This window comes from Hoplias malabaricus, chromosome 17, assembly GCF_029633855.1.
Source record: "Hoplias malabaricus isolate fHopMal1 chromosome 17, fHopMal1.hap1, whole genome shotgun sequence".
Classification (NCBI taxonomy): Eukaryota; Metazoa; Chordata; class Actinopteri; order Characiformes; family Erythrinidae; genus Hoplias; species Hoplias malabaricus.
This window is the reverse complement of record NC_089816.1, coordinates 33,015,407-33,034,547: the sequence shown is the minus strand read 5'-3', so window position 1 is coordinate 33,034,547 and position 19,141 is coordinate 33,015,407. Positions and strand designations below refer to the sequence as shown.

At 45.3% G+C, this 19,141-nt stretch overlaps 2 protein-coding genes across 6 annotated transcripts in view; one reads left to right on the top strand and one right to left on the bottom strand.

Moving 5' to 3' along the window:
• The window catches only part of ckap5 (cytoskeleton associated protein 5), a 33,913-nt gene extending 30,830 nt beyond the window's left edge, over positions 1 to 3,083 (top strand). Inside the window, exons 42-46 of one of the 4 annotated variants that reach the window (XM_066648787.1) lie at positions 46 to 183; positions 300 to 383; positions 1,068 to 1,227; positions 1,411 to 1,553; positions 1,671 to 3,083. In XM_066648787.1, the coding sequence (XP_066504884.1) occupies positions 46 to 183; positions 300 to 383; positions 1,068 to 1,227; positions 1,411 to 1,553; positions 1,671 to 1,904 (759 nt within the window). In that variant the 3' untranslated portion in view covers positions 1,905 to 3,083. The remainder of the gene's footprint in view (positions 1 to 45; positions 184 to 299; positions 384 to 1,067; positions 1,228 to 1,410; positions 1,554 to 1,670) is intronic. The other 3 variants (XM_066648789.1, XM_066648788.1, XM_066648790.1) reach the window with 3 other exon arrangements.
• Positions 1 to 18,386, bottom strand: part of ccdc135 (coiled-coil domain containing 135) — a 33,921-nt gene extending 15,535 nt beyond the window's left edge. Inside the window, exons 1-18 of one of the 2 annotated variants that reach the window (XM_066648792.1) lie at positions 18,331 to 18,386; positions 16,757 to 16,875; positions 14,562 to 14,727; positions 13,275 to 13,400; positions 12,717 to 12,911; positions 11,912 to 12,070; positions 11,158 to 11,376; positions 8,937 to 9,050; positions 8,584 to 8,656; positions 8,338 to 8,466; positions 7,307 to 7,435; positions 6,901 to 7,106; positions 5,970 to 6,185; positions 5,758 to 5,865; positions 5,140 to 5,241; positions 4,485 to 4,670; positions 3,969 to 4,108; positions 2,751 to 2,888 (exon numbers count right to left, since the gene is read on the bottom strand). In XM_066648792.1, the coding sequence (XP_066504889.1) occupies positions 2,804 to 2,888; positions 3,969 to 4,108; positions 4,485 to 4,670; positions 5,140 to 5,241; positions 5,758 to 5,865; positions 5,970 to 6,185; positions 6,901 to 7,106; positions 7,307 to 7,435; positions 8,338 to 8,466; positions 8,584 to 8,656; positions 8,937 to 9,050; positions 11,158 to 11,376; positions 11,912 to 12,070; positions 12,717 to 12,911; positions 13,275 to 13,400; positions 14,562 to 14,727; positions 16,757 to 16,875 (2,472 nt within the window). In that variant the 5' untranslated portion in view covers positions 18,331 to 18,386 and the 3' untranslated portion in view covers positions 2,751 to 2,803. Of the gene's footprint in view, positions 1 to 2,750; positions 2,889 to 3,968; positions 4,109 to 4,484; positions 4,671 to 5,139; positions 5,242 to 5,757; positions 5,866 to 5,969; positions 6,186 to 6,900; positions 7,107 to 7,306; positions 7,436 to 8,337; positions 8,467 to 8,583; positions 8,657 to 8,936; positions 9,051 to 11,157; positions 11,377 to 11,911; positions 12,071 to 12,716; positions 12,912 to 13,274; positions 13,401 to 14,561; positions 14,728 to 16,756; positions 16,876 to 17,938; positions 18,288 to 18,330 lie in introns of those variants that run through there. The other variant, XM_066648791.1, reaches the window with a different exon arrangement.
• Between the last annotated feature and the right edge of the window lie 755 nt (positions 18,387 to 19,141).

Here is a 19,141-nt window from a genome sequence, read left to right as displayed (position 1 = left end):
GGGACATTTTCACAGATTCTGCTTGTTTTGGTGTCCGCCACACAGATACTGGACCACTTGTCCATGATCGAGAACCGGAACGAGTCTGAGCTGGAGGCCCACCTGAGACGAGTGGTCAAGCATTCTGGAAACCTGTCCGGCCTCAAGTCTGACCAAATCACTGAGAAAGGAGCCTTGCGATCGGTACGTTACTCCATACACTCAGCGTCATTACTGCTCGCGTCCTCTATCAGGGGAGAGTCAGTGATTATAACCCACTGAACATAACGTTAGAACATGTCCTCTTCCCCGACCCACAGGACGATAAAGTCATCAAAGCGAAAGTGAGCGACATCCTCTCCGAGATCTTCAAAAAGATCGGCTCCAAGGAAAACACTAAAGAGGTGAGCTGTGGTCCTGTGATGTAATGTGCACTTCATCTGTGTTCACACTGCAGGGGCAATCGGGGGAGATTCTTAAACATCATTAATCACCAAAATGCTTTGTGTGATCAGACGGTAGACTGTATGACAGTGTTACATGGCTGTGTCTCAGAGTAACGATGTGCCTCAAGTGTTGAGAAATCCAGAGTGACTAGTCGCACTGGGTTACGTTCTAAGATCTCGTTTTAATTTGATTTGAAACACAAAAGTGGCTCAAATTCAGTTGGAACAACCTCAGATTTCATGCAAATATTTGCATTCAGACAGAATCCAGAAAATCTGTCATACACAGAGACGACGTGTCGGAAAATCAGCTTTGACCAGTCATCAGTGAAGCATTAGTGTTGATGATATTCTAATTCATATTAAGAACTGGTTTAAAAATGTGTGGTTCTTAAAAGCACAGTACAAAATGTTTTCTCCCTTCTCCCCTTTCTTCCGCTCTCTTGCTCGCCCTCTTCCTCCCTCTCTCTCTCCTCCTCTTCTCTCTCTCTCTCTCCATTCTCCCCTCTCTTTCTCTCATCTCCTCTCTCTCTCCTTTCCCTCTTCCCCTCTCCCCCTCTCTCTCTACCTCTCTCTCTCTCCCCATCTTCCTCTCCCTCTCTCTACCTCTCTTTCTCCCCCTCTCCTTTCTCTGTCTCACAGGGACTAACAGAGCTGTATGAATACAAGCAGAAGTATTCGGACGCAGACCTGGAACCGTTCCTGAAGAATACCTCACAGTTTTTCCAGAGCTACGTGGAACGAGGTCTGCGAATGATCGAGTCTGAACGAGAGGGAAAGACCCGCATCCAAACTTCAGCAGGTACACAAACACACACTTGACTCCACCCCTCGTTTTCTTATCTAAGTGGAAATTGTCTCCTCCACTTTAAGAATAACACACAGACGTAAACGTGCAGCCGTAGGGATTACAGTTAATGGAGGTGTGTGTAAATACAGCAGTAGCGGTGGTGAGTAGTAATAGATGTACTGTTTTCTCTCTCAGTGATTCCACAGCACAGCACCGAGTCGTACACCCCCAGCCACAGCTCTGTGCCTGTGAACAGTAACGGGGAGGATTTGAAGCCGGCAGTTTATTACGAGAGACTGAAGATCCTCCGGCAGCGTCACGGACTGGAGAATTCTAAGGTCTGCCCCGTTCAGATCGGGGAACTTAACGTTTTCATACACTACGCTGAAGAATGTTTCCCTCCCCCACTGCCTTGCCAGGCCTCTGTGTAATGCTTGTGTGTTGTTCATTCACAGCAGCAACAGCAGCAGCAAGATGAGGAGCGTCCTCCGTTCTCGTCTCTGACTAAGCCTCCTCTGGCGTCCTCCACAGACATGCTGCACAGTAAGCTCTCTCAGCTCAAAGAGTCTCGCGAGTCTCACTTCCAGCAGGACTCGCGCTCTCATAGCCCCGGCCGAGCCTCGTCTCCCGCGGCGAACCTCGACGACCTCAAGAAGAGGCTGGAGCGCATCAAGAGCAACCGCCAATAAAAAAAAAAAAATGCATCTCCATAACACACCCCCATTATATCCCTAACCCCGCCCGCAGCTAGACTGCTAACTCCCACTACGTCACGCTAGTCTCCCTCCCACCCTCAGCCAGGACGTTTTTCAGGTCAAGGCTAATGTATAGATTACCATAAAACGAATAGCAAGCAAAAGAAACCACAAGCTTGTCCCATTGTATGATATGAAGTGAACTACATTTCTGTTTGTTTAGTATTGTGCACAAATGTTCGGGGGGTTTGTAGATACTCACGGTGGCTAACCACTCCAGGCTTTTAAGTGTCATGTTTAGGATTTGCAGTGGATGGTTTCCTTGTGCCGAGTGCTGTAATATGTGTAACTGGAGCTGTCCAGTCCTTTTCTCTGTTTGTTTAAGTTCGTTTTGTTTTTTTATTATTATTATTATTATTATTTAATATAGATGTTTTAGGAACATTAAAATGTCTGTCTCTGGGTCTCTCCACCCAGGTGCCATTGGCCATTTTTTGCTTTGTCCATTTCAGAAGCGCTTGTAAAACTTGAAGGATGGGTTTTTGTTCTTTAATTCATTAAGGAGCATGGCATGAAGTACTTTAAAGTTATTTTGTAAATAGTTTGCATTACTAAACCTTGTTTATTAATGACATTTCTTGGTTAAATAATATTCCAACATCTTGCACTTGCCGCAGAGTGTTGGCGATTCTGACGCATCGTTTTGTATTTCATTCTAGTAGAGTGTTGAATTGTTGCTATTGAGTTTAAGTGTATAATCTATAGTGAAAATGGCAATAAAGATTTTTTTTAATATAATTTAACAAACTACAAAGGCTGAGGTTTAAAACAAATCATTACCACGTGTTTCAGAAGACTGTTTAAATGTGAAAAACACTGAGGGTGTGTGCCGGTTACGACAAGTGGGGCGCGAGTCTGGGGTCTTCTCTCAGCTTCGTTTCCAGTGTGTGGTAGTCCTTTGGTGCACTCTCCTGGAGCCTAGAAAACAAGGATGTTGTAAATTCAGGGCCGCAGTTCCTTGTTCATATGCTGTTTCCTAATGCGAATACTGATGCTAGATCAATTTTTGTGTAGAGCCCCAGCTCAGTGTAATGTTCCTGAGGTGAGAACATGCCGCCTGTGTATGGTTCGAGTGAAAGGGGGAAGAGAATGGAATATGGGCTCTTTGTGATAGAAAGGGAAGTGTGACAGACACAAGGAGGACCCAAGTGTGAAACTGTGTCAAACTCTGTGTTAGTGTAGTGTGAACACCACAGCCTCCTTGGCAGAAGATAAGGGTTTGGCAGAAGTTAAGAGTCCATGGGCAAGATTCTTTATAATACAGGGTGGGCCATTTATATGGATACACCTTAATAAAATGGGAATGGTTGGTGATATTAACTTCCTGTATGTGGCACATTAGTATATGGGAGGGGGGAAACTTTTCAAGATGGGTGGTGACCATGGTGGCCATTTTGGATCCAACTTTTGTTTTTCCAATGGGAAGAGGGTCATGTGACACATCAAACTTATTGGGAATTTCACAAGAAAAACAATGATGTGCTTGGTTTTAACGTAACTTTATTCTTTCATGAGTTATTTACAAGTTTCTGACCACTTATAAAATGTGTTCAAAGTGCTGCCCATTGTGTTGATTGTCAATGCAACCCTCTTCAAACACTGATAGCAACACTGCAGGAGAAATGCTAGCACAGGCTTCCAGTATCCGTAGTTTGATGTGTCACATGACCCTCTTCCCATTGAAAAAACAAAAGTTGGATCCAAAATGGCTGACTTCAAAATTGCCACCATGGTCACCACCCATCTTGAAAAGTTTTCCCCCTCCCATATACTAATGTGCCACAAACAGGAAGTTAATATCACCAACCATTCCCATTTTATTAAGATGCATCCACATAAATGGCCCACCCTGTATATTGTTAGGATACACATTGTCTAAGCACTGGATGGAACGGTGTCTGCTAAATGTTGTAAATGTAGTGTCACATTAACTGTAAATTGTAAGCATCATTGCTCTATAGAAAAGTGCTTTATAAATGTAGTTATTATGATCAATACCAGCTGAGGCGGAGCTTTGAGACTCTGATATTGAGCCTAATGTCGGAGCACCAGGCCAGATACTCGCTCTCCTCCTGCTCTGTCATTTTCAGCTGGTTCTTCTGGTACCACTGCTGCTTCTGCTGTAAATCCTGTGTTGCCTGGACCAACAAACACATAAAGAGAAAAAGGGTTATGTTTGATCACCCATTAACCAACCAAAAAAAAAAGACGACAGTAAATGTACAGGCCACACATTTGTAATCATTCATTCATGATTCGATTCAGGGTCACGGTGGGTCCGGAGCCTACCCAGAATCACTGGGCACGAGGCAGGAACACACCCTGGAGGGGGCGCTGGTGCTTCGCAGGGCGACATTCACTCACTCACGCGTATGAACACTTCTAAGTCACCAATCCACCTACCAACGTGTGTTTTTGGACCGTGCTGGTGCTGGACGAGCCCAGGAGCCGAAACACCAACTCTTACCTAGAGTTCCTTTTAAAGTTTTAAAAACAGCCAGTGTTCAGACAAACCTTTTCCAGTCGTTTCTGTATGAGGTTGGCTCTGGCTTCAAGGTGTTCTTTGTATTCGCTCAGACACTCGTTTTGGACCTGAAGAGCCTGTTCTCGGGTCAGAGTCTTGGGATTACCCCAGCGAATCAGAAACTGACCCAGAAAGTCTGGCTCCAAATCATCGTCCTGCGGCGGCGGCGACTTTTCCTGCAGCACAACATTCACAACAAACACTGTTTTATTTCTAGTCCTTCTCTTATATTCTCTCTGGTTTTACACTTAGATTCTTTATAACCTTTTAACTTATGTCTTTCTCAGAGATGTACAGTACAAGAAGAAGAAGAAGGGAAATCTAAAAGATGTAAACAATGGAGAAATATCTGGCTCTGAACCGAGGTTCTCTCCTAAAAAACGGCATTAAACAAAAAAGAAAGCGTGAGACATTTCTGCCTCAGACAAATACAGTAACCGTTATTCACAGGCTTGAAAACCAGAAGCGTCTTAGTCTTCGGTGAACAATGGTTCTGACTCGAAAGAGAGATCCGAGCAGCAGCTGAGGATAAAGCTAAAGTGCCCTTTGTCTTCTGATCTTCTTCATCGTTGACTAGAAGAAGCGACAGTGAAATCAAGAAGACCCCAAGAGGCCAGTGGTCTGTTGACAGGAAGTAAGTCTCACCCTGTGGAAGCTGTCCTCCTCGCTCCTGACTGTGTTGTAGATGGAGACCTGAAGCTCCACTGTGCCCTCCTCCTGCTGTCTGGAAGCAAGGATTTCTCTCACCTAAGAAACATAGAGCCAGTCAAGAGAAACAATTACAGCAATGAAGCATCTCAAAATAACAAGACATTTATGATTAGGATTCGTACGATCTCAATATGAAGAAGTGGCGTAAATCATAAGAAACCTTCTCATTATTACGACTTAAAGTAACACTGGGTAGTATTTTTACTTCATAATTACAACTTCTAAATCACTGTGATGCTCCGCTGAGTTGTAATAGGGAGAATAGAGCCGCTGTCACTGCTGCTCTGGGCTCAGCACTAAAGAAACTGTACTGTGTAGCTTTGGGAGGAGGGTAGGAAACCAACCACACTCATTTTCCCTCCCCCACCGACTTAATTTCAGGACAATGCTGTAAAAGAGAATGACACTCTGCATCTGAAAGTGAAAACACAGAATGTTACCTAGAAAATGGCCATAAAAATCAGCTTTTTTTAATGGACACTAGGAAGGTCAGACCCTAAATCTCTTCTGAAAGGAGTGATAAACAAAAGCCACTGAGGGTGATGAGTCTACCTCTTTCTCTGAGTCTCTGATCCTGGTGAAGACACGCTTTTCTTCCTTCATCAGAGCCTTGAGGGTCTCAAACAGAAACACATTGGAGGCGGGTTTTGCGCATTTCCCCTGCAATGGGTGGTTTAGTCAGAGCCAGCAAAGCACAGGCAGAGAATCAAGACGTTCACAGAGATACAGCAGAATAAAACAGAGCTCCATATCTGTGAACTTACCGGATAGCCCGAGACCATCTTCGGTGTGAAGGTGAATGTGTTCCCTGAGTCGCTAACGTCACGAGGTTTGAGGAATTTCCTGTAGGGCCGGATGATCGTGTCGTCCTCTAGATGATAAGTCACGTAAATACAGTCCTCAGCGAGCCAGAACTCTCTTTCAGACACATCTTCACTGGGGTCTTTACAGCCGTCTCTATGAAACTTCTCCACCACCTTCTGCTCAAAAAGACACAGCACACACACGAGCAAATCAAAGTGGTCTGAGGGCTTTTACCTGAAACATTTGATTTCTTTGTGTTTCATTCATTCATTCGTCTTCTGAAGCTCCTTCATCCTGGAATACACACTGGACAGGGCTCCAGTCCAGCACTCACTCACACCTGTGGACAGTGTCTCACTCTCAGCCAGTCACTCACACAGTCACTCCCTCACACACTCACACCCGTGACCAGTATCATACACTCACCCTGTCATTCACACAGTCACACACTTGCACACACTCACACCTGTGGACAGTGTCACACAGTCAATCCACCTACAAATGTGTGTGTTTGGACCGTAGGAGGAAATGCGCAACCAGAGAAAACCCACACAGACACTGGGCGAACACACCACACCAGAGACTCCAGAGCTGTGTGTCAGTGACACCACCTGCAGTGTTACCAGGACTTTTGCGTGATTTAATTTATTTTTCATGAAAGAAACAGCAGTATTCCTATCATTTTTAGAGTTATAAACAATGTAAGAACTCTAACCACTGGTGAAGCTCCCAGGGATGTGCACCAATGCTAGGGCTAAAAGCTGTTAGATTTGGCAACATTGTTAATATTATACCTCAGAGACAACATTAGGTAACGTAGGTTCAGGAGGTGAAAGGTTTCTTTACTTTAAAAGGGGTGGGGGGGGGTCATTTTTGTGTGCATTACTCCACCTGGATTGGTCGTTGAACTTGTTTGGGGATTTCTCCCAGCTTGCCGTAAAAGACGTGCCGGTGGTAGAGGAAGTCTGGCCGCTCGTGGAAGGTTTCTGTCATTTCAGAGGGAGTCTCCACTCTACTGGCCAAGTCATCATCCCGAGATCTGCTGTAGAAGTCCATCTGACGCTCCGTCTCAGGGGCCGAACTGACATAGCGGTGACCTGCACCAGGACAAGAGTCTTAAACTGCCGTTTATCTCCTTAAAGTGGGGGCAGGCACATGTGACAATGACATTTTGTCCAAACAGAATGCACTTTGTCCGTGCACTGATGTGTTATTTTCCACAATCTAATTCATAACATTCATAAAGAGTCAACAATAGTGCGCAGTGACACAGAAGGGGATGAATGAAACTAGTCACATTTCAGGGCGTCGCTCCTCCCAGGTCTGAAACGCTCCGTGGTTGTGTCGGTGGCCTTCTTCAGTTCTCTTTCCTCCAGGTAATCGTTACGGTCCTTATAGCACTCCCTCACAGTGTCGGCCTGAGTGCCTTCAGAGCACGAGGAGGAACAGGAGAAAAATGAGAACAGCATTGACAGGGGATTAGACTGTGTGCTACCATGCTACCAAAAAAAACAACATGATGATTGGTAAAATGCCAGCGGTTTATTTATTTGAATATCATGTTCCTCTCTCATTATATAATCTAAGCTTAAGTACTGGAATAAGCATGGACAGATGTGTAAATGGGAAATGTGCTAGTTCCCAAAAACCAGGACATCAGTCATCAACTTTTAGAGTTTTATATAGACTGGAAACCCCCCTGTCATAAACGGTATTATACATTACATGTTCAAAAACACCAGGCAATTATTCATTCATTCATTCATTGTCTGAATCCGGCTGTCCAGTTCAGGGTCGCGGTGGGTCCGGAGCCTACCCGGAATCATTGGGCGCAAGGCAGGAATACACCCTGGAGGGGGCGCCAGTCCTTCACGTAGACGTAATTATATTTACTTTAAGTTAAAAACTATTGTATTCTGGATAGGCTCTGGACCCACCGCAGCCCTGAACTGGATAAGTGCTTACAGACAATGAATGAATGAATACAACTATCGTGGACATGGAACAGATGTTCTACTACAAACACACAGCTTATGCAACGTTCAGTGCTGAACATTAACTGTTAAGGCCCCCAGTACCGGGCTGTTGAGCAGTAGACCTGTGCTCCAGATCTAATCATTCAACATCAGCATCTGACATAAGTAATGTTCTTGTGGGTGAATTCAATCAAATCCTCACAGAATTGTTCTAACATCAACTCTAAAGCTCTCCCAAGAGGTTTAGACACTTTTAAAGCATCAAAGAGAGACCCATCACCTTTAATCACTCTTAATTTTATCTTAATAATGTGTCCACTAACGTATCCGCGTACTACTCTTAAAAACTCACAGTCCAGGTCTTTGTAAGTAGTGACTCTTGTGACTAGTCCGTCTCTCCGAAGACAAACAGCAAACTTCTCCACCGTTGCCTTTCTGTAGCGGATGAGCTTCTTGCCCCCAGGGAACCGGTTCTTTAGATCTGCAAACCCAAAACACTCCTCAAAGATCACAGACCAGGCTCTACGGGAGCTGACCAGACACGCTGAGGTTATAAAAGAACCTGTTTGTGCCAAAGGCCACATGTGGTGTGTGTTACCTTCTTGTGAGATGAGAATCTTCGATACCCATGATATAGGCATCTCAAATATGTTGGGTTCTTCTGTTTCTTCCTGCGAAAAGAAGTTTGAAATCACACACGTAGAATGAACACTGACATTAAAACCACTCTACGCTCTCGGAAAAACCGTCCCAGTGGTGGTCCCCTCTGTAAATGTGAGCCTAAGACATGAAGCAGGGAAAAATCTGTAAGTGTGGGACTACGACTCAAACACATCTCAGAAATGGACAAGGTGAGTGCACACAATAAAGTGAGAAACACAGTTCATGTGCAAGGAGAATGTAATTACAGAAGGAATAACAGTAAAGAAGAGCGCAGTCTGCTGTGCCTACATCTTCCTCAGCCTCCTGCTGCTTCATCATATCAGGACTGGGCAGAATCGACTGGCTGGAGTCACAGAGCAAAGACTCCCACCTTACTGGATCACTGAGGTCAAAGGACATCTCCTGAGGAACACACAGAGAAATGTGATTTAAATTATCCTACAGTTTATTCACTGGTGATCGCACTCAATCACAGACCCATTCCTGTGTATCCCATTTCACTCCTTGCTCCTCTTAGGTGACTCAATCCTTGTTGGGAAAGAGGGGGATGTCAAAGTGTTGGGGCTATAAGGCCTTTCAAACTGAGATTTTTCAGAAACACAGTCAAAGCAGGGCGTGGTGACGCCTTGTGAATCCTCAGTGAAACGCAGCACAGCGCCCAGAGAACCCCACAGATGTCAGTGTTTTCTGCTTTTAAAACTATGATCACCAGCGTATCATAGTTTAATGTAGTTTCCTATACTTTGGCACCTGAAGCTACTGCAACATTTAAGGTGGAATTGAAAGTTTCATACAAGAAGCTGCCAAATAAGAGGCTTCAAATCACATAAGAGTGAGCAGTGGGTGATAATATACACTGTTAAAAATGATGATTCTACCAGGGTTCTTTAGTAAAAGAAATGGTTATAAAGAACCCTGAACATTTGAAGGGCCTTTTGCATGATTACAGGGTTGTTTGCCTCATGAAGAGGTTCTTGAGATTGATGGAGAATGTGCTATGGACAGTTCTATACAGCACCTTTTAGAGAGGTTACACTTGACATTGTAACAACGGAGGAAGAGTTTTTGGTGCCGTACAGAACTCTTTTATAAAAGATGCTGAATGGAACCAAATACAGCACATTCTCCATCAATCTGAAGAACACTTTAGTCTTGCAAAGGTTTATTCCCGTGGTCAGGATTCTTTATCAAGATCATATAAAGATGTGTCTAAAGTCCAGTAGCTCCTCTGATATCACTGCAGACTGGCAGAGCTGCCTACAGAACATTGCTCGTCGCCTGGGAAAGTTCCAAGAGGCAAGGTGACACTCAAAAAAAAGGCAGGGATAACAGTAAGAAATGGAATTCAACTAGAATTTTTCTTTCTCCTGTACCATTTTGGGAGATTCATGATCTTCACTGGAAAGCTCATTCATTCATACAAGTAATTGTCTTATCCAGTTCAGGGTCACGGTGGGTCCAGAGCCTACCCGGAATCACTGGGCACAAGGCAGGAACACACCCTGGAGGGGGCGCTAGGCCTTCACAGGGCAACACACACTCACACACACATTCACTAACACCAATCGCCAATCCACCTACCAACGTGTTTTTGGACCATGGGAGGAAACCGGAGCTCCCAGAGGAAACCCCCGCAGACACAGGGAGAACACACCACACTCCTCACAGTCACCCGGAGGAAACCCATGCAGACACAGAGAAAACACACCACACTCCTCACAGACAGTTACCCGGAGGAAACCAACGCAGACACAGAGAGAACACACCACACTACTCACAGACAGTCACCCGGAGGAAACCCACGCGGACACAGGGAGAACACACCACACTCCTCAAAGTCACCCGGAGGAAACCCACGCAGACACAGGGAGAACACACCACACTCCTCACAGTCACCCGGAGGAAACCCATGCAGACACAGAGAGAACACACCACACTCCTCACAGACAGTCACCCGGAGGAAACCCACACAGACACAGAGAGAACACACCACACTACTCACAGACAGTCACCTGGAGGAAACCCACGCAGACACAGAGAGAACACACCACACTCCTCACAGACAGTCACCCGGAGGAAACCCAAACAGACACAGAGGGAACACACCACACTACTCACAGACAGTCACCCGGAGGAAACCCATGCAGACACAGAGAGAACAAACCACACTACTCACAGACAGTCACCTGGAGGAAACCCACGCAGACACAGGGAGAACACACTACACTCTTCACAGACAGTCACCTGGAGGAAACCCACGCAGACACAGGAATAACACACCACACTCCTCACAGACAGTCACCAGGAGCGGGACTTGAACCCACAACCTCCAGGTCCCTGGAGCTGTGCTACCTGCGCCACCGTGCCGCCCTCATTGGAAAGGGACAAGATTTAACTCTAGTTAAATCTGGAGTGTTAATAAAGGGAAGTTATTCTCATCTGCGGGCCTGTGTCCTGCTAGGCCTTGGGTCTGATACCCACGACTAGACAGTTTTAAACAAAGACTAACCCCACAGCCGAAGCGGCAGTCCTGCATGTTGATCCAATAGTTGTGTTGGTTCCAGATGCTCTCGATGCCTAGGAACTCTGCACTGCTGGTGGGGAAGCTGTCTCCTGTTAGTGGGTCGATGAAGAAATTCTCTGCCACATCCCTTCTCCCGGACAGGACCAGCACCCAGGAGTGAACCCTCATGCCCAGGAGAGGATCCGGGGGAGGACGCTCATGCTCCTGCACAGCAGAAAACATACAGGCAGTCGAACCTCTGGGTACACTTCAGAACAACACCTTTCTTTGCTTTTACTTTTAATGTTAAAATGAGAATTTCCTCATTCGTTATCTATGTGATTCTTTTAATCCTTTGCATCCTCTGAGCTTCACACTCATCATGTTCAGGGTCTGGGTAATGATGTGAGATGTGAAACACCTGAAATGTGTGAAGGAAGATGACCACTGACATTACAACTTCAGGAACGAAACTTGCCTTTACTCCCAAAGTAAGGAGAAATGTTCTAAATAATATGTTAAGTGACTGCAAGCAGAAAAAAATGAAACAAAATAAAGGTAAATACCCATTTTTAAATGATGTCGAAAAACGTAAAACCACATATATTTGGGGTATTCGTTTTTTAAAACAAACAAAAGCCTTTTAACAGAATCTCTGCCTCATTCAGGCCACTAGGTGTCAGTATAATGAATGCTCCATTAAGTAATGAAGAACCATTTGAGAAAAAGCCTCATTCTATGGACTACTGCATTACTGGACCTCCTCCAGCCTTTGGGCCTCCTGCTGTTTCTTGAGAAGTTCCCTGCGAATCTCCTCCTGTTTCTTCTCCTCCATACGATGCTCAAAACCACTGCCCGGATAATCAAGAGGCTTCGCTTTGTATTTACCCTCAACAGGCCTCGACCTTTCTGATTCCTCCTGAGGAAACACACACACACACACAACATAAAGTAAAGCAGGCCTTCTTAACCCGGGCGTCCTGACCCCTGTGGAGGTCTCAACAGCTGCTGTAGATATACAGGTGGAAACCAAATCACTCACAATGAAATTCTGATGCATTTTCACACGGTGTAAAAGGGCAGCTTTCATGAAATTATTTTTTACTGCATGTGCACATGTGGTTGAGGATCTGAACCCTTATCTCATTATCTGTAACCCTTATCCAGTTCAGGGTCGCGGTGGGTCCAGAGCCTACCTGGAATCATTGGGCGCAAGGCGGGAATACACCCTGGAGGGGGCGCCAGTCCTTCACAGGGCAACACAGACACACATTCACTCACACACTCACACCTACGAATACTTTTGAGTCTCCAATCCACCTACCAACGTGTGTTTTTGGACTGTGGGAGGAAACCGGAGCACCCGGAGGAAACCCACGCAGACACAGGGAGAACACACCACACTCCTCACAGACAGTCACTCGGAGCGGGAATCAAACCCTCAACCACCAGGCCCCTGGAGCTGTGTGACTGCGACACTACCTGCTGCCCCCCCCCCCCCCCCCTTAGAGAGTACAGAAAAAAGACAATCACATATTTTGATGATATCTTAAATGTTCACGGACCTTGACCTGGGGATTAGTTACGGGGCACTCTTGGCGACTCTGGTCGAGGAGGCACATCTCCTTCACTGCGTAGCCGCTGACGCAATAAGCGTTGTAGTGTGCACCCAGCAGCAGACTGCACAGCAGGGTGGAGAATTCAAAACAATTTCCTCTCTGAGTCTGCAGAACCCATGTGGGAGAACGCAGCACTTTGGGCTGGAGCGAACATACAGAATCATAACCGTTAGCATAAACTCCACAGAAAGTAATAGCTAAACAAAGTACGTTAATATTAACGATACCACAAAAGTGAAAAACAATATTCTGATGTTTACTTTAAAGTCATTTTACCTAAAGAAACCCTCTCTCATTGTTTGGATAGGTTATTCTGATATTGAAGAGAATAAAACACTTTCAAATGTTGTATATAATAAAAACAGCATTATATTACGCTTACAACCCTGTATTGTCAAACAGAAATGTTGGGTGTAATGGTTAAATTAAGATCATATTGTCTGACAGCTAATGGCTTTAATAAACAGTAAACAAACTGAGTCAGGAAGGTTAACATGTTCTCACTGGGTCAGTGGGAGGGTCCAGCAGCTCCAGGGACAGGAAGTCTGAGACAAAACTAGCGCAGTCCTGCCAATAATAGAGTGCGTGGTACGGCTGCGGTGTGGGCCGCAGTGTGGTGCTCACAAACTTCTGTTACAGAAAAACAAGAAAACAGTGGTTGGACAAAGCTGGGTTTCCTGCGTTTAGTTTTACTGCCGAGTCTGAGGACAGCGGAAAGTACACTTCACTAAAAAACGGTAATCGTCAAACGTGTCAAGACCTCCTCCTTCTGAACATTCTCACTGTAAATTCCTGTTAAAACAACAGGTTGTATTTTTCAGCTTCAAAATCATGTGATGTGTCACTAACCTTTAATAGGGAGACCTTTAATAGAACGTCTGTCATTACTACTTTGGGCTCAGCACTGTAGAAACTGCACTATGTAACTGTAGGGGGAGCCCAGGAGCAAAAATACCAAATCTGATCTAGTGGTCCTCGGAGGTGCTTGGGCTACGTCAGCCCCGAGTTACGATGTTTCATGGTTATGACACATCTCCCGTTTACTGTATAAAGCCTTGTTTCGACTTAAGTGGTTTTGCGTCGTAAACGTCGTAACGTGAACTTCGTGTTTGGTGTGTGCGGCGCGGCAGAAGAATACACGGTTACGCGGCTCGGGACCGAGGAGGATAGGTGTTAGGATAGGATAAGTGCTTACAGTATGTTATTTACGTACAGTATATACGTATGTTCCGACTTACACCGAAAATCGGTTTACGACGCGACGTAGGAACGGATCAACGTCATAAGTCAAGGACCCCCTGTATAGCGTTAAATCAGAGGAGAAACTAATGGTGTAGTTACTTGTCCAAATCACTAATGATTATAGTTACTTTCTTGTCCAAATTTTCTTATGAAAGAATTGGCCTTTTTTCACCATTGATGCATTACCTGTTGTTTTCTGCTCAGAAAGAATTAGACTAGACTTTGGAGAATGGAAATGATGCCAGGAAACGCTTAGTGAGGCCATGTACTCATCTTGTTTGATTAAACCTAGATCACAAACGCCACCCCATCTCATCCCAAATGAATGGCCCCCAATGTGCCCCATTTTGTTTTAGTTCTTTTTAATGGGATTCATACAAGTGGCCTGTACACAACTGTCACAATTGGTGCCCTTTAAAATAAATATGAATTAATACAAATTAAAAGGGACTGTTGGACGAGCTTCACTGGGGATCTCCCTCTCACTGAAAAGCCAAGAGACTGAACTGGAATACCACTCTAGGTCTCATGAGGTTAGTAATTCTGCACCTGAACCCCAAATTCGTTCTCAGGAAAGAGCAGCAGTGGCTTGCGGTTTGGAAACAGATGGCTGTACTGGCAAAGGGTGCTTGCAGCCATCGTCAACATACGCTTCTCCTCCGCTGAATTCTCTCGATAGGAGATGGGACGTTCAGACTTTTCCTCCGGCTCAGATCTGGAAGAAAGAACACATTGACTCAAAGCTCAGAGTTAGTATTGAGACACTGATTGAGGTTTCAGCAGAGCTAATAAACTTAAAATAAAATATTGCACCACTGCTGAGCGTTGCCTCAAAGGGTCTAGTGCACACGTTAAACTTTAACTTATTGGGTACTGACTGTGTGGAAAATGGTACATGATCAATACAAAGATCAGTTTCCTAAGGCCTTTAACTAGGGCTGGACAATGACTCAATATCGATGTATATCACAATGTAAAATGTTTCAATAACGATATGATTTTTAAACACATTTTTCAATATTTCATTATACGTTATTTACAGCATCTGTCACTGACTGACATTAGAGGGCGCTGCTGTCAGTTCAGCACTCAATTTAAAATGTAGTTTAAAAATATTAATATTGGGCGGCACGGTGGCGCAGCAGGTAGGTGTCGCAGTCACACGGCTCCAGGGGCCTGGAGGTTGTGGGTTCGATTCCCGCTACGGGTGACTGTCTGTGAGGAGTGTGGTGTGTTCTCCCTGTGTCTGCGTGGGTTTCCTCCGGGTGACTGTCTGTGAGGAGTGTGGTGTGTTCTCCCTGTGTCTGCGTGGGTTTCCTCCGGGTGACTGTCTGTGAGGAGTGTGGTGTGTTCTCCCTGTGTCTGCGTGGGTTTCCTCCGGGTGACTGTCTGTGAGGAGTGTGGTGTGTTCTCCCTGTGTCTGCGTGGGTTTCCTCCAGGTGACTGTCTGTGAGGAGTGTGGTGTGTTCTCTCTGTGTCTGCGTGGGTTTCCTCCGGGTGCTCCGGTTTCCTCCCACAGTCCAAAAACACACGTTGGTAGGTGGATTGGCAACTCAAAAGTGTCTGTAGGTGTGAATGTGAATGTGAATGTGAAGGTGTGAGAGTGAATGTGAATATGTGTGTGTGTGTGTTGCCCTGTGAAGGACTGGCGCCCCCTCCAGGGTGTATTCCTGCCTTGCGCCCAATGATTCCAGGTAGGCTCTGGACCCACCACAGCCCTAAACTGGATAAGGGTTAGAGATAATGAAGGAATGAATGAATATTAATATTGACAAAGCCAATGGTAATGTTTCTTGTTTGTTCTTGGAATGTTTCAGTGGGTTTTATACTGTCCATAACCATATCGGAATTATACTGTATTGACCAAAACAAAGAAATATATTGTGATATCAATTTTGGCCCTAACTTTAACTAGGCTAATGCACTGTAATAAACAGACCACTACCAGAATCCTTCATCCCACAGCTGAAACAGGAAGGAGTCTTCTGGTACATTCTTTTGGTATAACACTATACTTTAATGCATGTTTTAGATGTTTAAATTCATATATATAGAAAAGGTATTACAGTTAGACTCTAGCAATGAATAAAGCATTGAATTCCGAGGTGAATACTTGACTCTACATCATATCAGCAACACAGTATATGGTCAAAGGTTTGGCACTGGCTCGGTCAACATTTCCTCTGAAATTAAGGATACAGATGTGATAATTTCTCCTTTGCTGCAGTAACAGCCTCTACTCCTCAGAGAAAACCTTACACTGGACGTTGCAACAGTTCCGCAAGTTTTAGACTGTATTCATCCATAAGAGCTTGAGTGAGGTCAGGTACTGATGTTGCATGATTAGGATCGGGTCTCTAAGTGCTCTTGGCAGGGTGGGCATGTGTTCTGAGGTCTTGTTTTGCTCATCATGTGACTAACACTGTACTTAATGGGGTTTCCTCAAGACCACAACCTGCTAAGAGCATGTCGAAGCCACTCTGGTGTTTCGGAGCATGCTGAACTGTAGTAACCCTGCACAATATGCAGCCTATAGGTTTTTAGGCTGGGGAGGGGTTTCCAGTGTTGCCCCTCTGGGCGCACCATGTGGGATAGGTTATGTCATCGTGTTTGTGGTTAATGATAATGCAATGTAAACAAAAGCTGTTTGTGGGCCTAGACTGTTGTCTGGTGTAACCATGATAATGGCCCACTTCGACACTGTGCAGAGGTTACAAAATGTTGATGAACTCTAATGAACTCACAACTGGGCGTCTGAAGCAGCCATTTCATTGTGGGCCGGCACCTCCCCCAGGTACTGAAACTGCACATTCAAATCTTCTCCCTCCTCCTTCTCCTCCTTCTCTTCCAGCAGTACCTCCATCTGAAATCATGGAAAAACAAGCTACGTTATTCAGTCCATGGGACCTACTCTCCTACAGATTCATGTATTCATGTTTTCATGGAATATCCGGACCTGAGTGTGCCAAGAGCGAGCATCAAAATATACTCTCGTTGAGGAATCAGACATGAGGCATTCATTCATTCATTATCTGTAACCCATATCCAGTTCAGGGTCGCGGTGGGTCCAGAGCCTACCTGGAAATTTTGGGCGCAAGGCAGGAACACACCCTGGAGGAGGCGCCATTCCTTCACAGGGCAACACACACATTCACTCACACCTACGGACACTTTTGAGTCACCAATCCACCTACCGTGTGTTTTTGGAGCGTGGGAGGAAACCGGAGCACCCGGAGGAAACCCACACAGACACAGGGAGAACACACCACACACCTCACAGACAGTCACCCGGAGGAAACCCACGCAGACACAGGGAGAACACACCACACTCCTCACAGACAGTCACCCGGAGGAAACCCACACAGACACAGGGAGAACACACCACACTCCTCACAGAGAGTCACCCGGAGGAAACCCACGCAGACACAGAGAGAACACACCACACACCTCACAGACAGTCACCCGGAGGAAACCCACGCAGACACAGGGAGAACACACCACACTCCTCACAGACAGTCACCCGGAGGAAACCCACACAGACACAGGGAGAACACACCACACTCCTCACAGACAGTCACCCGGAGGAAACCCACACAGACACAGGGAGAACAGGGAGACAGTCACCCGGAGCGGGACTCGAACCCACAACCTCCAGGTCCCTGGAGCTGTGTGACTGCGACACCTATCTGCAGCGCCACCGTGCCGCCCCCCATTTTAGTTCAGTTCTTTTTAATGGGATTCATACAAGTGGCCTGTACACAACTGTCACAATGGGTGCCCTTTAAAATAAATACATTTACAAATGAATTAATACAAATTAAAAGGGACTGTTGGACGAGCTTCACTGGGGATCTCCCTCTCACTGAAAAGCCAAGAGACTGAACTGGAATACCACTCTAGGTCTCATGAGGTTAGTAATTCTGCACCTGAACCCCAAATTCGTTCTCAGGAAAGAGCAGCAGTGGCTTGCGGTTTGGAAACAGATGGCTGTACTGGCAAAGGGTGCTTGCAGCCATCGTCAACATACGCTTCTCCTCCGCTGAATTCTCTCGATAGGAGACGTCTCAAATCCTTATTGTTTTGGTTGACGCTTTTGGCACAAACCATTGTTTACAAACCTCCCAGTCTTAATAACTGAACACTTCTCTTCTCAGAAATAAGCTAGAGACATGTCCAAATTAAGGGAAAGTTCCCAAACCAACAAATATGAACATGTCCAAACCATCGTAAAATACATGTAAGGACACAGTTACAGCGGTTAAAGCTGAATACCCTCACTTTCTTTTTATGAATAAATGAAACGAACGTTGGTGTTTACCTTACGTATTCAGCAACGCTCCCCAAATAGTTTGCGCTTGGTTTCCATAGCAACCTCCCACTGCCGAAGACTGAGCCAATCCCAACCGCCACTTTCTATCAGGGCCCGCCCCTCCACATCTATGATTGGCTGGCTGTATCTCCCTCCAGAGCTTGGATTGGTTAATAAATCACACTCAAAGTAAGGCTTTTGTGGTGGTGACTCCCTCCCTACGTAGTGCACTAGACATTTATGAATTATAAAACACTCCTTTTAGTCCCACAGAGTGCCCTGTATATCACCATATAACACTGCATATCCATGTAAAGTACCCAGTATGTACACCTGTGTCTGATTCTAATGTAGTTTGCTAACTGTATTAGCAACGGTGGGGTGCGGGAGTGTGAACCTGAGGTGACCCTGAGTCTGGTAGAAGTTAGTTTAGTTGTGCCATGAAAGTCTTATCAAAAGGCTATGGCCTGGGATAGTGCAAGCATAGGGTGTCCTTGTCATGCCAAAAATGCCTTTGAAAAAGGTGTGATTATTAATATTATTGATAACAAATAATATTTTTTTAAAAAAGGACTAGCACTCCCCACCCTCCAGGGTGTGTTCCCGCCTTGCGCCCAATGATTCCAGGTAGGCTCCGGACCCACCGCGACCCTGAACTGGATAAGGGTTACAGATAATGAATGAATAAATAAATATAAAAAAATAACTCATTATTTTGATAAGAAAATTATGATAAAGATGAATGGTGAATAAAGACAAACGTGAGCTCAATACCAGTTTTGGAAATAATAATTGTATTCAATGTTATTCAATGAAACGG